This window comes from Acomys russatus, chromosome 17 (assembly GCF_903995435.1).
Source record: "Acomys russatus chromosome 17, mAcoRus1.1, whole genome shotgun sequence".
NCBI classification, from domain to species: Eukaryota; Metazoa; Chordata; class Mammalia; order Rodentia; family Muridae; genus Acomys; species Acomys russatus.
Window position 1 is genome coordinate 60,544,015 of NC_067153.1, and position 16,801 is coordinate 60,560,815.

Genomic DNA, 16,801 nt, shown 5'->3' on the forward strand with positions numbered 1-16,801 from the left:
GGCTGCTCTTCCAGAGGACCTGGGTTCAATTCCCAGCAACCACATGATGCCTCACAACTGTCTGTAGCTCCAGTTCCAGGGGCTATTGTACAGTCACAACAATACACATAAAATAAAATTAAATAAAAAGTTATTGAAAAAAAAAAGCTTGTTTGTAGTTCAGCTGAATCACACAGACCTAGAAGGTCTTTGGATGTGATCTCTTGCCAGAGGAGGCATGTTCTGTATTAAGATTCCTCTATGTGTCGGGCGTGGTGGCGCACGCCTTTAATCCCAGCACTCGGGAGGCAGAGGCAGGCGGATCGCTGTGAGTTCGAGGCCAGCCTGGTATACAGAGTGAGTCCAGGATGGCCAAGGCTACACAGAGAAACCCTGTCTCGAAAAAAAAAAAAAAAAAAAAGATTCCTCTATGACTGAGGAGAAAAGGAATGGTCTCCCCCAGCACAGGACCTTTCACTAGTACATTACTGACGTCCCTGAGGGAAACCAAGCACCTTCTGATTGGACAGCAGATCTGCGTCACAGGAGGATCTTCATGCCTGACACACTGTAAACCTGGTCAAAACAAGGCAGAGGCAGGGAGGCAGGCAGATCTCTATGAGTTCGAGGCCATCTTGGTCTACAAATGAGTCCAGGACAGCCAGGGGTACACAGAAGAAACCCTGTCTCAAAAAACAAACAAAACAAATAAAAACCAAGATAATGAAACTTGGTTCAAGCTTCCTGAAATTATTCCATGTCCATGGGGAACCCATAAAGCCTGTGCCTCATTGGACAAAGGAGATGTCAGTCAAGGTAATTCTTCAGGGCGTTACCATGGTTACTAGAACCTGGTACTCCACTGTAGACATTCTGAGGGAAGGAAGCGCTGAGATGGCTTTCTTCAACCTGTATCTGCTAGGATATCAACATCCCTTTCGGTGTAAAAAAAGAATCACAACTGAAGAAGCAGGTAAGGAGAATGTCACACAGCGGGACAGAGGGCCATGCCTTCCCCAGACACATCTCAGCCACTTCCTGGTCACTTCCTTTCCTAGCGGGATGAGAAAGGTATCCTTCATTATCAGCTTTTTTGTTTTTGTTTCATTTTGGTTTCGGTTTTCGTTTTTCAAGACAGGGTTTCTCTGCGTAGCCTTGGCCGTCCTGGACTCACTTTGTAGACCAGGCTGGCCTCGAACTCACAGCGATCCGCCTGCCTCTGCCTCCCGAGTGCTGAGATGAAAGGCGTGCGTGCGCCGCCGCCGCCGCCACCACCACTCTCAGCATCATTATCAGCTATCATCATAGTTATTTGTACTTAGCAGGGACAGTAGACATTCAGCTTCACTTCCTGTTATTTCATAGCCTTATTAAGATACATAGTTTGAGCAAGGCAGCGGTGGCACACACCTTTAATCACCGCATGCAAGAGGCAGAGACAAGTGAATCTCTGAGTTCAAGGCCAGCTTGGTCTACAGAGTGAGTTCTGGGACAGCCAGCAGCACACACAGAAACGCTGTCTTGAGCAAACAAACAAGATACAAGATACATAGTTTTAACTAAATAATCTAATTAATTTAGCAAGCATTAACTAGCAGCACCTACTCATGTGTTTTTGCCTTATGCCAGAGACTGAGGGTACAAAGATGGCTAGAAGGTCTTTACTATAGAGAAGCCAACTAAGGAGGAAGATGGGGAGGCATACAAAATGTGAAGCATTGTATACGATTAAATTAGGTATGGACTGTTGACCTCCAAGGAGTAGTAAACCCGTAGCACCGTAGGGTTTGAAAAACAAATGGCAGGAATCATTAGGAAAGATTTCATGCAGGCAATGTCTCCAGAACCAAGGGTGAAAGCACAACTGAAGTACATCAGGTGAACAAGAGAGCTGGCACTGGCAAAGGGCTAGGGACTTAGGTCCATGTGAGGTAAAACCAAGGGCTGGGACACTAGGAAGCAGGCCTTGAAAACAAGGCCAAGGCCAACTAGTGAGGGCACTGCAGACCTTGAGAAACATCTTCATTTCCTAGGGAGACGCTGAAGAACTTGAGCCTCTGTTTGATCTGTATGCTTAATCAGTATTTTTTAAAATTTTTTATTATTAATTTATTCTTGTTACATCTCAATGGTTATCCCATCCCTTGTGTCCTCCCATTCTTCCCTCCCTCCCCTTTTCCCCTTATTCCCCTCCCCTATGACTGTCCCTGAGGGGGATTACCTCCCCCTGTATATGCTCATAGGGTATCAAGTCTCTTCTCGGTAACTAATCAGTATTTTTACAATGAATGAATGAATGGATGGATGGATGGATGAATGAATGAATGAATGGTTCTGAATGACTATAGAACAGGAAGTTGGGGCCAGTTTGTAGGAAATTACATTTGATTTAGGTCTTCATAATCGAAAGCATAGAAACAGGGTGGAAGTTCTGGCAGAATGGAAATGTATGTGAGGGAAATTAAGTATGGGGAGGTCCTGAGCAAAGTATTTTGGGGATGGGGAAGAGGTGGGTGGGGAAGGGTGACATAAGGCTGCACTGGGCACTCACACTACCTCTTCCTGCTAATTCCATTAAAGTTGTTTCTCTATCCATTTTCTGGGTCAGATGTAGTATCCCTGCCCCAGTGCCCGCACTGCATCAACTCTCAGTATTATACGATGAAACTAGTCTTGTTTTCAAATGAAGGAGTCAGCCAGGCATGGTGGCGCACGCCTTTAATCCCAGCACTCGGGAGGCAGAGGCAGGCAGATTGCTGTGAGTTCAAGGCCAGCCTGGTCTACAAAGCAAGTCCCGGACAACCAAGGCTACACAGAGAGACCCTGTCTGGAAGGGTGGGAGGAGATCTAGCTGTAAGACATTTTCTTAATTACTGACATATAAGGAAGGGCCCAGCTCACTGTGGGTGGTGCAGCCTTTGGGCTGGCGGTCCTGGGTTCTATAAGAGACCAGGCTGAACAGGCCAGTAAGCAGCACTCCTCCATGGCCTCTGCATCAGCTCCTGCCTCCGGGCTCCTGCTCTGAGTTCTTGTACTGACTTCCTCCTCCAGTGATGGACTATGATGTGGAAAGCAAACAAACCCTTTCCTCCCCAAGTTCCCTTGGTCATGGTGTTTCATCAAGCAATGGTCACCCTGACTAGGACAATCTGCTATGAGAAGACCCAAGGGTGTCCTGACAGCATCTGCTCACTCCAGTTAGTCACTCTGGTCTTGTAGCATCAGAGGCTGGAGCTTTGGCCAAATCGGTGACCTAGATAGAATTTAAGGCTAAAGACTGGACTCCAAGTACATTACTCGTGCCTGCTGCTTACTTCCTCCAGCTCCGACTTTATACATTCCGGGTGCCCCCCTTAAGATATGGGCAGACTGCCTGGGAAATGGCTGGCCGTGGTGAAGTGCTGCTGTGAAAGCAAGCAGACCTGAGTTCGGATCCTCAGCACCCATATAACAAGATGAGCAGAGTACAACCATAAACCCAGCCCTGGGGGTTTCAGAGAGAGGCAGAGCCACAGGGCCCGCTAGCCAGCCCTAACTGAAATGCTGAGGTCCAGGTTCATTGAGAGGTGTGTCTCAAAAAATTAGGGTGGAGGGGCTGGAGAGATGGCTGAGTGGATTCCCTTCCAGAGGACCGGGGTTTAATTCCCGGAACATGGCTGCTTTGCCAAGAGATCACATCCAAAGACCTTCTAGGTCTGTGTGATCCGGCTGGAATAAAAACACGCCTTTAATCCAGAGGACAGAGGCAAGAAGCAAGTCCAGGACAGCCAAGGCTACACACACACACACACACACACACACGTGGGGGGGGACAGGTGGAGAGATGAGGGGGGGCTGGGGGAGGGAGAGGCTACCAAACAAGAGTCATGACTCAAGGAAGAGACACAGAAAAACAACAATGCAGAGGACACAGAAAGCAGCTCCCCCTGCATGGAGACAGCTCAGCAAACCAGCGGAAGGACAGATCTTTCATCAGACTGGCAGCCCGGAAAAGCTTCATGCTGAAATGGACTGCTGCTGCTGAAGGACAGATGACCAGGTCTGCAGTTAAGGAGGACCATGCATCAGTGGCTGAGTGGATCTTCACAAGGACTTTCGCACTGTTAAGATTGTGGGATTAGGGGCTGGAGAGATGGCTCAGTGGTTAAGAGCACTTTCTGTTCTTCCAGATTCTTGAGTTCAATTCCCAGCAAACACATGATAGCTCACAACCACCTACACCCTCTAATGCTCTCCTCTGGTGTGCAGGTGTACCTGCAGATAGAATATTCATATAAACAAAATTAAAAAAAAAAAAAAAGATTGTGGGATTGCTGGATGTGGTGGCGCATGCCTTTAATGCCAACACTCGGGAGGCAGAGGCAGGCGGATCGCTGTGAGTTTGGGGCCAGCCTGGTCTACAAAGTGAGTCCAGGACAGCCAAGGCTACACAGAGAAACCCTGTCTCAAAAAACTAAAGTTACACATGGTATGCTCTGTCAGCTAGTCTCCATAGTATTTTTATCTTTTTCTTGGGTTTTTTGTTCTATTTGACTTTAGGCAGGGTCTCACTACATGGCCCTCACTCACCAGGTAGACCTGGCTTGCCGACTCCACCTCCCAGAGCTGGGATTAAAGGTGCCGGCCCATATGCCTGCTTATTTTAGCAGATTTGAGGAACAAAGAAAATAAACTCATAGGGTCCATCTATCATTTTTTATAAAAACATTTTTGGTGACATAATTAAAGAAATTAAGAAGTTAAAGAAAAAAATGTAAGACCAGTATGAGGGAATTCTCCATATCCTTCATCCATATTAACCGCCTGCTACCATGCTGCCGCTCTCGGCTTTGTCCCCTATTTATCCTTTTTCCAGTTAGTTAAAAGTAAGGTTCTCATCATCTTACCTCTATACCCTAAACATTTTTGTTTATCTTTCTTTTCTTTCTCTCTTTTTTCCTTTTCCTTTTAAAAAATTATTTTATTTTTTTGGTTGGTTGGTTGGGTTGGGTTGGGTTGTTTGGTTTTCTTCCCCCAAGACAAGGTTTCTCTGTGTAGCCTTGTCTATCCTAGACTCGTTTTGTAGACTAGGCTGGCTTCAAACTCACAGAAATCTGCCTGCCTCTGCCGCCTGAGCACTGGGATTAAAGGCGTGCACCACTACGCCTGGTTATTTTTTTTTTTAATTATTTATTATTTTATTTTATGTGCATTGGTGTTTTGCCTGCATGTATGTGTGAGGCGTCAGATCTTGACGTTACAGACAGTTGTGAGCTGCCATGTGGATGCTAAGAATTGAACCCAGGTCCTCTGAAAGAGCAGTCAGTGCTCTTAACCTCTAGGCACCATCTCTCCAGTCCCTCTTTTTTTCTTTTTGAGACACAGTCTCAATATGTATTCCTAGCTGTCTTTGAACTGGCTATGTAAACAAGGCTGGCCCCAGACTCAGAGCTCCTCCTGCCTCTGCCTCAGAAGTGCTAGAGTGAACGGTGTGGTCCACTGCACCTGCCTGCTTGCATTTCTTTAAAAAAAAAAAAAAAAAAAAAAACCACCCTCAAAACAGATATCAATTTAGCAAATTTTAGCGTTCCTATAACATCCAATTACGTACAGTCCAATATTCCAGGTTTGCCAGTTGTCACATTAATGCCCTTTACAGCAAAATGTTTCCTACAAGGATGTGGTTAAGGCTGAGTTCTGTGTCTCTTTGGTCTCTCCTTCAACGAGGAAGGAATGGTTCAGCTGTCTTTGTTTCATGCCTCTGACATTTTGTAGCGAACAAGCAGGACATTTTGCAGAATGTTTCTTAATGTGGGTTTGTCTGATGTTTCTCATAATTAGACCTGATCTAAGCATTGGGGGGGGGGATGACAAGTGACATCAGTACATGCAATTGTTCAAGTGACTCATACAAAGAGCCTGATGCTAGGACACAATGCCTACCCGATTCACTTCATCCCACCCCACGGGCTCTCCAGCACCATCACGGTGGGGGAGGGGGGGAACAGTATAATGTATTTTTAAGAGGTGTACAACTTACAGAACTTTTACTTTAGTCTATTGTTACTATTTTATTGTTACTTAATTAATTTCCTGCTGTGCATACGATACAAACCACACTTTATTACAGGTATGTATGCACAGGAAAAGCATGGTGGCAAACAGAGTTCAGTGCTGCCTGTGGTTTCCGGCATTTAAGGAGTGTCTTAGTGCATGCTTCCTGCACGCGGAGGGCCAGTGTACTTCCACTCCGGCTGCCTGGCTCTTGCTCTGACACCTGCCCTCGCTCTCTCCACCCTGTTCTGTGAGTTCAGGTCAGCCACACTCTGACTTAAGCAGCAGCTATGTAGGAAACCTGTTAATACTCACTCTCCTCTCCTGCCTCTTACTACCATGGAATGTTTTTATCACAATTTGTCTTTGAAGGATGGGTTTTCCCCCCTTTCCTAGTGGGTGTTGAGTGTTTAAACATTCAGCTCAAAAAGCGCCTCCTCAATGTTCCTTTATTACATATCTTCATAATGAAAACCCACAGAGCTGAGTCAACACACGCTGTCACACATGCTTCCAGTCTCCGATCCTTGCCTTCTTTTCCTGATTTACACACGCACACGCACACACACACACACACACATAGGGTTTAGAGAGGTGGCTTGGTGATTACGAACACTGGCTGGCTGCTCTCCCTGAGGACCTGGGTTCGGTTCCCAGCACCCATGTGGCAGGCAGCTCAGGATCATCTGTAACTCTGGTTCCAGGGACTCCCGATGACTTCCTCCAGTCCCCATGGACACTGAATGCACGCGGTGTCCATACACTCAGGCACACACATGCACGTAAAACAAAAACAAATCTTTCTGTTAATAGGCAAACTCAAGTGAGAAGGGAAAGGCAGCATGCTTCCATCTATCCTTAATGGCAGAGCCGCGGTTTCATCACGTACCCAGAGTTGTGCTAACACTACACAAACCCACAGGGCTTCCGTTCTCCGGCCTGTAAATAGAGATAATGTCTACCTTTTTCCTGCCGAGACTAAACGATGCGAGCCATGGGCAATGGCTCATGCCTGCTGGGCGTGGCACCGCACACCTGGAATCCCAGCACTCGGGAGGCACAGGCAGGAAGAGTGCCTCAAGTGCAAGGGCAATCCAGGCTACACAGGGAGTTCTAGGACATCCGCAAGTTAGTTATTTACATGCAGACTATAAGCGGCCTGGGGGAAAGGCTCAGACACTTGCAAGGAGAACCCAAGCCCCAGAACACACATAAAAGCCTGGTGCAGGAATGCACATGCCTGTCACACTCTGTGTCCGAGACAGGAGTTTGTGGTGGCACATGGTTCAGTCAGCCTGGCCATATGCAGCGGTGAGCAGAGAGAGAGAGAGAGACCTTGTCCCTAACAAGGTGTAAAAGCAAGAACTGACACCCAAGGTTGTCGTTTGAAACACACACACACACACACACACACACACACACACACACACACAGACGGAGGGAGAGAGAGAGGGAAGGAAGGAGGGAGGGAGGGGAATACTTTTCTAATCCTGCCTACCAAGTCCTCTGCTCAATCTTCTTGCTCTCTCTGACCTGCCTGGCTGGTGACCCACTTACTCAGAGACAAGATGCCGCCTGTAACCTCCAGCAGAGGGCACTGTAGTTCTAGCTTTTCAAACAGGAGCATGTGTGGCCACGGTTCAGCCACACACGTAGCCACACATGAACCTGGCCAGAGACTCTCATCCTTTGTAATGTATAGAACTGTATCTTGAAAACCTATCCATGCTTATAGCTGCTACAGGCCACCAAATCGCATCCCCATGAAACTAACGAAGAGATGCTTACGCTATTCAGAACCAGTATGGAAGCCTCCGGAGGGGGCCTACTTCCTCACTTCCTTCACAGGCAGCAGATGGGCCACTTTTCCTCCAGGGGTTGCTCTTCCCCCATTGGGGTTGGCCCAGCTCTCTGGGAGAGTGACCTACCAAGTCCCAGTGCTGATTTTAGGAAATTACATCCTACATTCAGTAAAGCTCAGAGAGCTTGGGCTCTCTCTCTCTGGATCAAGACAATGATGTCGCTGCTGCTGCTGCTGCTGCTGCTGCTGCTGCTGCTGCTGCTGCTGGTGGTGGTGGTGCAGCACAGGCCTTTAATTCCAGCACTTGGGAGGAAGAGGTAGGTGGATCTCTATGAGATGAAGATGGAGGCCAGCCTGGTCTACAGAGCGAGTTCCAGGACAGGCAGAGGTACACAGAAAAACCCTGTCTCAAAAAACAAACAAACGAACAAACAAACAAAAACCAAGACAAGGATGTCATAGCCCCTACCCAACTCAAGGCTGTTTCAGGTGAGCAGACACACTTGCTGAACCCCGCCCCTGCCCCGCCCATCAGCTGTGGACATCTGTATGGGGACTGATTCTTCTAGTCCAAGTCTTCCCTCCCATGTCTCCTGGAAAATCCAACGTTGCTATTTCAACATCAGGAAGAGTCTCTCTGGAGCCAGACCACTCAGGTTAAACTCAGGTTTCTGCCACACGTGACTCCGTGACCTCAGGCACATGACTAAACTTCCCTGCATCTGCGTCTCATTTTGTAAAATTCCTACTTTACAGAGGAGGGCACACTAGCATTAGCCATCTTCATCTGTAGGAAATCCACTTTAGCTAAGTACTCTCAAGCACTAAGTCCCTCTGCTGCCCCTGCTCCATCTGCTTTCCCTGAACACAGAAGGCGCAGGCACGACACTAACGGAAGATACAAGAACTGGCCCCATATGGCAAACATACCCCGAGGATCCGGTCCCTGGGCTCTTGCACCTGTCCTCTTCCTCCTGAAGCACAGATAATTACCCTGCGTTTCGGGAGACAGTAAGCACAAGATGGCTCTCCGAACATCCTTCAGCAGATCATCCTAATATCTCCAGGCCAATTTCAAGGATTAATACCGCCACCTTTAACCCCAGGCACTCAGGGAGGCAGAGGCAAGCGCATCACTGTTGAGTTCGAAGCCAGCCTGGTCTACAAGCCGAGTCCAGGACAGCCAAGGATGCACAGAGAAACCCTGTCTTAAAAAACAAAAACAAAAAACAAAAAAAACCTACATAGAGAATAGGGATCATTTTTCAAATAAAAAGCAACATTTATGTGTGTGTGTGTGTGTGGTCCACACGTAAGTGGTGTGCACACACGTATGGGTGAATGAGTATGCCCGTGCTCACATAGAAGCCAGAGGAGGGCACTGGATGTCCTATCTCTCTCTACCTTGTTCCTCTGAGGCAAGGTCTCCTGATAAAGTTGGAGTTCCCACTTTTTGACTAGAGTTGCAGGCGGCAAGTGTCAGCGATCCCCCTGTGGGTGTCTTCTCCATGTCTCCTCTGTGCTGTGCTGTAGTCACAGGCACGCGCGCCTTCCTGTGGGTGTGAGGGTATGAACTCGGCTTCTCAAGTTGGCACAGCAAGCTAACAGTGGGAACTGCTGGGCCAGCCAGCCAGCCAGGAGTAGCTGCATTTTTCTCTACAGCACCATCCCATTTTTCTCTCACCATTTTTCTCTCACCCTGACCTCGTAAACCAGCAATGCTAAGACAAACGGCAAATAATGTGTGTTGGATACCTGTCATCGTTATGAACCAAGAACCTGGAACCAGGAAGTCAGACCTCAAGGAGTTAGTGAGTCTGTATTTTTTTTTTTTCCAAGACAGGGTCTCTCTGTGTATCCTTGGCTGTCCTGGACTCACTTTGTAGACCAGGCTGGCCTTGAACTCACAGTGATCCGCCTGCCTCTGCCTCCCGAGTGCTGGGATTAAAGGCATGCGCCACCACCGCCAGCCAGCCCCCATTCCGACAGAGGCATCGAGCCAAGCACTGGATAACTGGATCCCAGGACCATCCCTGGCTTATGGGAAAGCCTGTAAGACTGACAACTTTGTGTCATTAATTAGGATGAGTACAAGATCCACCCAAGTACTCTGATGTTACCCGGGGTGTCTTCACTCAAAGCATTAAATGTGGTTTTGTGGTAACCCCCAACTTATGGCCCAATTCTAGAAGAAGCTACCCACAGGCATATCTATATATGACCCCACAGGGACCATTCAGGAAGGGGACCAACTAGCTGTGTGAAGAACCTCTGTGGTACCACCTGCCAACAGAGTCGGCTCCCCCGGCACAGTGGAGTTTACTCAGCATGCCCTTTATCGAGAACATACCTCTGTCACCACTGCACGCTTCTTACCCACCCTGCGTTGCAGGCACCTTCCAAACCTGGACAGTTGGGGGAAGCTATAAGTTCTCAAGACTGACTCCCAGTTCAACAAAAAGAAAAATGAGCCAGGCGTGGTGGTGCACGCCTTTATTCCCAGCACTCGGGAGGCAGAGACAGGCGGATCGCTGTGAGTTCGAGGCCAGCCTGGTCTACAAAGTGAGTCCAGGACAACCAAGGATACACAGAGCAACCCTGACTCGAAAAACCAAAAACCACCAAAAAAAAAAAAAAAAAAAAAAAAAGAGAGAGAGAGAGAGAGAGAGAAAGAAAGAAAGAAAAGAAAAATGAAAAAACCAAATCAAACCAACCCTAGGAGCAAGGTAAATGCTTGACTCAAGTGGCAGGCATCCAAGTGGGTGAGACTCCAGACGTAGCTACCACCCATGTGGGAAGCTGGGAGCCTGCTGCCTGGACACTTTGAAATGACAGACAACATCATCTGCTTGTAGCTTAAGAACAGTCTGCCGCCTAAGGACCAGACGGCGTTCTCGCTGTCACCTGCATTTAGAACCGTAATTTACTCTCAACCCAGATCCTGACACCCACTAGAAATAAGCCTGCTATTACTCCTCAATCCACAGCTATTTGTCCATGGACAATACTGCCACTTTCACCTTGCCTAAAATTGAACAGCCAGGCGCAAATGATACCATTTCCAGGAAATGACCCCTCATTGCTAGAACCTTCCATTAAGGATACATCACCCCCTGCTTCAGGCCAGGCTCCCCAGAACAGCACTCTCCCATAGCTTTCAGGACTGCCACCCCATGTCATATCATCAGCCTCACAGAAGACAAAAAGCAGAGGAGAAGACAGAGATGGTGAATGAATGAGGCCAAGCTAGGAAGAGGAGGAAAACAACCAGGAAGTAACACCATCCTCACCCTCAAGGAGTTGAGTCAGTGCTCTTCAACAGCTGCCGGAGAGAATACTAAATACTGACCTAGCTCCCAACAAGCACTAATAAGAAGGAAAAGTAAAAATATAAGGGGGTGGGCCAGAGTCGCAGCACCATAAAAATAGAACACAGACCCTGAGAACATAAGATAAAGAGCTGTGTTTTATTAGGGGCCTGGCTAAGGGGGAAGGGGCAAGGGGCCTCTTTATGGCTCGGGTGACATAATGGGTGCAACAGCCAAAAGAAATCTTGGAGCAACCCTAGACACCGTCCTTCTTTTCCCTCCTGACCAGGTCGTGCTGTCCTACACCTTAAAGTTGTCATAACCCAGCCCAGTGGTGGTGGCACACAGCTTTGATCCTGGCACTCAGGGAGGCAGAGGCAGCAGGATCTCTGTGAGTTCAAGAACAGCCTGGTCTACAGAGTAAGTTCCAGGACTGCTGAGGCTACACAGAGAAACCCTGTCTCAAAATAAATAAATAAATAAATAAATAAATAAATAAATAAATAAATAAATAAATAAAATAAAGTTGTCACAACCTACTCCTCTTCAGGGTTCTTAGACGCGAGCAGACATTACCACACTGCATGGTGGGCACTGCTGGCCCGAAGGACACAATTCCGTGTGCTGCTGGGAGAAGCAGGCTGCAACGCTGCCTCCACCAGTGCCCACCACTAGCAAAAGCTCCTCGTAAGCTCATCTTTAGCTCAGAATCTAGGACCATGCCTTAAACCCCAGCACTCAGGGAGGCAAAGGCAGGCAGATATCTGTGAGTTCAAGGCCAGCCTGGTCCACAAAGCAAATTCCAGTACAGTCAGGACTACACAGAGAAACCCCGGCTCCAAAAACTGAGAGGGGGGAAGAAGGGGAGGAAGGAAAGAATTCCTGAACACCACACAACTTTCCCAGGTCCCCCCAACCCCGGCCTTTTCCACATGGCATAGCATCCCAGGTTCTGATGCCTCTGCACACTCCTGGAGCACCTGTAGTGCCTTCCCGCTTCTGCTCTGGTGCTGGGAGTTGCTTTTCTTCCATGTCACTCTCAGGAAAGTCCAGGCCATGTTTTCACCTGCACTAGTCCTAAATACCTGTCCAGCATCTGGAGCCCAGAGGGAAGCCATTCCAAGTCAGGGCTCCTGAGAGGAGTGAGAAGCAATGAGGTCTCCCCCCACCCCCAACCTGGGCTTGATAGTTTGACTCCTAAGAACTGAATGTCAGGAGCCAGGGAAGATCCCTGCTAAGTACCTACTTGGCATGGAGACCACGACATCAGAGAACAAAGTAGCCCCATCTGCCAAGTTCTCAAAATGAATCTTCCCATTTCAGACCAGAAGGATGCCGTGTCCACTCAGCTCCCCGCAATTACTCCTGAAAACAGTAATTATTCCATACATCGGAACAGCCACGAGAGGTATCATGATGCTGTGAGGAAGGTATTGCTGAAAACATGTAAGTACCTCAGAGTGCAGAGCAAGACATGAGTCTGAGTGCCCAGGGAATGGCTACAATGTGCACGCAAGGCTACGATGTGCACGGCAAGGCTATGGTGTGCATGGCATGGCTACGGTGTGCATGGCATGGCTACAGTGTGCAAGGCACGGCTACTGTGTGCCTGGCACGGCTGCAGTATGAACGGCATAGCTACGGTGTGCACAGCATGGCTATGGTGTCTATGGCACAGCTACAGAGTGCACAGCATGGCTGCGGTGTGCATGGCAAGGCTATGGTGTGCACAGCATGGCTACAGTGTGTGCAGCAAGGCTATGGTGTGCAAGGCACGGCTACTGTGTGCATGGCATGGCTATGGTGTGCACAGCATGGCTATGGTGTGTATGGCACAGCTACGGAGTGCACAGAATGGCTGCGGTGTGCATGGCAAGGCTACGGTGTGCACAACATGGCTGTGGTGTGCACGACAAGGCTATGGTGTGCACAGCACGGTTATGGTGCCATACTGTTTTATACGTCTCCCAGAACTGTGAAGACAACAGAAAGCTGAAACAATGAAAGCATTTAGCTGAGGAGGAACAGAGCCAGTACCAGCTTTGTAATTTGAACTGAGCGTAAACTCAAAACGAGTTGGGTGACCTTGGGGAAGTTCCTCTGACCATTTAACTCTCCAACCACTTGAAAATGGGAGCCCAGGCAGACGGAGGTGGCACACACCTTTAATCCCAGCACTTGGGAGGTAGAGGCAGGCAGATCGCTTGAGTTTGAGGCCTGCCTGGTCTACAAAGCAAGTCCAGGACAGTAAAGGACATACAGAGAAACCCTGTCTCGAAAAACCAATAAATAAATAAATAAATAGAAAAGAAAGAAAGAAAGAAAGAAAGAAAGAAAGAAAATGGGAGCCCTGCTGGGCAGTGGTGGCGCACGCCTTTAATCCCAGGTGAGTCCAGGGCAGCCAAGGCTACACAGAGAAAACCAAAAGAAAACCAAAAAGAAAAAGAAAAAAGAAAAAAAAATGGGAGCCCTTTAGTAGGACAGACTCTTCATGTATACAGTATGTCTTAGGAACCTTCAGGGAATTGTGTTATCTGAGGAAAGCTGGTCCTTGCTGGGGTGTGGTGGCGCACACCCTTAATCCCAACACTGAGGAAGTAGAGGCCATCTCTGAATTTGAGGCCAGCCAGGGCTCTGTTGCCCAAAGAAACCTTGTCTTGGGGGAAAAAATTTCTCAAGACCACAGAAAAAACCAGACAGTATTAGGCCATCATCTGATTTTAAAAATATAAAAATTTAGCCAGGTGTGGTGGCGCACGCCTTGAATCCCAGCACTCGGGAGGCAGAGGCAGGCAGATCATTGTGAGTTCGAGTCCAGTCTGGTCTATAAAGTGAGTCCAGGACAGCCAAGGCTACACAGAGAAACTCTGTCTTGAAAAACCAAAGGGAAAAAGAAAGAAAGAAAGAAAGAAAATTTGCAGGGTAGAGTGACCCGTATCTTTAATCCAAGCACATCAGAGACAGAGGCAGGCATATCCCTGTGAGTTTGAGGCCAGTATGATCTATATAGCAAGTTCCGAGACAACCAAGGCCATGTAAAGAGCCCCCGTCTCAAAATCCAAAATGAATGAGTTAATTAAAAACATTACACTAAAAACAAAACAATTGGGCTGGCTGTGGTGGCACACACCTGTAATCCCAGCACTTGGGAGGCAGAGGCAGGTGGATCACTGTGAGTTTGAGGCCAGCCTGGTCTACAAAGCGATCTGTCAAGGCTACACAGAGAAACCCCGTCTTGAAAAAACAAACAAAAACAAAACAAAACAAAACAAAAAACAAAGCAATTGGGGCTGGAGAGATGGCTTCGTGGTTAAGAGCACTGTCTGCTCTTCCAAAGGACCCGGGTTCAATTCCCAGCACCCACATGGGCAGCTCACAACTGTCTGCAGTACCACTTCCAGGGGTTTTTGATACCTTCATACCAATGTAAATAGAATATAATTAAATACATTATTAAAAAAAAAAAACAAAGCAATCAAGGAAGACACTCAATATCAACCTGTGGCCTCCATACATGCACACGGGAATGAGCACATGTGCACACTCACGTACATTATCTCACACACACACAAACACACACACACACACACACACACACACACACACACACACACACGGAGATGGCTCAGTCCTTAAGGTGGTTTACATTACAAGCCTAAGAGCCCGAGTTGGGTCCCCAGGCATGACCGTGCACACTCACAAACTAAGAGCTGCAGAGGGGACAGGTGCATCTCTGGGGCTGGTTGCCTGCAGAGCCAAGCTGGCCTAAACATTGAGCCCCAGGCCCTAGTGACAGACCTTTCTGGATGGCCCTTGGGAATCTCTAGCATCCCTGCATGACTGCACACACATATAGTGCACCTTAACACACACAGACAACTTACACGATGCCATCTGTGTGTGGTACCTCAAAGTGGGGTGGTATCATCATTTAGGTTCAGAGACTTCTAACTTAGGATGAACAGAGGAAAGCATTAGTTCAAACAGAAGGGACACGAAATGGGTGACAATGATTAAGAAGTCATTGAACCAGATGCTGCCACATGCCTTTAAACTCAGCACTCAGAAGGCAGAGTCAGATGGATCTCAGAGTTCGAGGCCAGCCTGGCCTAAAGGCTGCAGAGAAACCCCTGTCTCAAAAACAAGCAAACAAACATTGACTTGATAGACTCCATCTTGTACACTTCCCAAGTGAGCTTTCACTTATTTTCCACCTTCTTGGCACATCCTAGAGACGGGCTTGCATAGCAATAGGAAAAACCAAGACTAACCCATCTGACCATGAAGGGTGTGAGGTGCTGGAATCCGGAAGCGGGGTAGGGTGGGGTGGACACATTCCCAGGGCCTCTGCACCTGGCCACAGTAAGTCATCTGACTCTGCTTTCCCCTCCTGACGCAGGAAAAGAAGTGACTCCGGAGAGTATCAGTAACCTGCCTTTCTTCCATCCGTTCAGTCCCTAATCAGGTCTTCAGAGTCCCTGTGACTGACGCTCAGAACTTCAGCTTCTGGCGGTCCAACAACCCAGGCGAGCGTCCAGAGAAAACCATCACATGGATCCAGGGTCCACGCCACTGTCTCATCAAAAGCCCAGCGACTAGGTCAGGCTGAGAAGGGTCAGGGTGGGAGACCAGGGAAGTTCGGTCTCCCTTCACTGAAACCTGTAATATGTTTCAGCCCCACTCAAGAGTGGTGGCCCATGCCTTTAAATTCAGCGCTTGGGAGGCAGAGGCAGGTGGACTCTGTGAGTTCGAGGCCAGCCTGGTCTGTATAGAATTCCAACACAGCCAGAGATAACAGAAAGACCCTGTTCCAAAAAAGGGTGGTGGTGAGGGGTGTTAGGAGAGGTTTAAGTCTCATCAGGGAAGGTGGGCCTCAGGCAATGGGCAGCCTGAGATCTGTCTGCCTTGTTTTATTTATGGATGAGACTTTTTCCTCAACAGGCACAGAACCAATGTCTGTGGCATTCCTGTGGAATCCTGAGGGAGTTTCCACCCTGACCAGCATCCATCACCCCTGTTCCCTTCCCTGTAGCCTGGCCTGGCTGAATCTCAAGACATCCGCTCTCTTTTCCAGATTCGTGGATCACTCTATTCTCAACGACAGAATCTTCAGTCTATACTGAGATGTGCTTGCAGGTCAAAGTGAAAACTGGGAGGAGGGATGAAGGTAGCAGAGTCTTCAAGTGGAGCCGGAGAGAGGGCTTGGGAAACCAGAATAAACAAACTGAACTAGAAGGTACTTCTGCATATTGGGTGTGGAGGCAGGGGGATTGTCCCAATGCCCTGAGACTCCTGGGAAAGCAGGGGCGTGAGATTCCCGATGTGAAAGGCTGTCTGTCAGCGACTTATTGCATGACAGGGGTCAGAGTGAACAATCCAGGAAAACACATTTGTCCTCATGGTGCAGCCATGCTCTCTGAAGACAGTGCAACTTTAATTCCGACAGGCAGAAAACCAGGGGGAAGCTGTTAAGATCACAGATGAGGGACAGCCCACAGATCCCGGGGACGAGAGCTTGCAGGTTTTACCAGGCTTTGTCACTTTTTGACCCCAAGCAGCTGCAGAGAACAGGGCATTTTTACAAAGAGTTTGATTTTATTGATATTTAAATATATTAAATATTTCACTGAAATACATGGTACGCCACCCTCCCCCACTCCCACAGTGGTTACATTATAAA

At 48.2% G+C, this 16,801-nt stretch overlaps 1 protein-coding gene across 2 annotated transcripts; it reads left to right on the plus strand.

Moving 5' to 3' along the window:
• Window positions 1-873: 873 nt before the first annotated feature.
• Window positions 874-16,244, plus strand: Tex49 (testis expressed 49). Of its 2 annotated transcripts, none has more exons than XM_051160290.1 (4): window positions 874-952; window positions 12,445-12,567; window positions 15,576-15,720; window positions 16,196-16,244. In XM_051160290.1, the coding sequence occupies exons 1-4, from the start codon at window positions 874-876 to the stop codon at window positions 16,242-16,244; spliced, it is 396 nt and encodes a 131-aa protein (XP_051016247.1). The 2 variants fall into 2 exon arrangements, with proteins under 2 accessions (XP_051016247.1, XP_051016248.1); XM_051160291.1 differs by lacking the exon at window positions 874-952 and adding an exon at window positions 2,682-2,727.
• Window positions 16,245-16,801: the final 557 nt, after the last annotated feature.

Bases quoted from the DNA above. Each gene is read 5' to 3' on its own strand.
- Tex49 (XM_051160290.1), top strand. From the start codon at position 874: ATGGCTTTCTTCAACCTGTATCTGCTAGGATATCAACATCCCTTTCGG. The intron at 953-12,444 runs GTAAGGAGAATG...TTCCCATTTCAG, and splicing joins AATCACAACTGAAGAAGCAG to ACCAGAAGGATGCCGTGTCC. The intron at 15,721-16,195 runs GTCAGGCTGAGA...TCTCTTTTCCAG, and splicing joins ATCAAAAGCCCAGCGACTAG to ATTCGTGGATCACTCTATTC.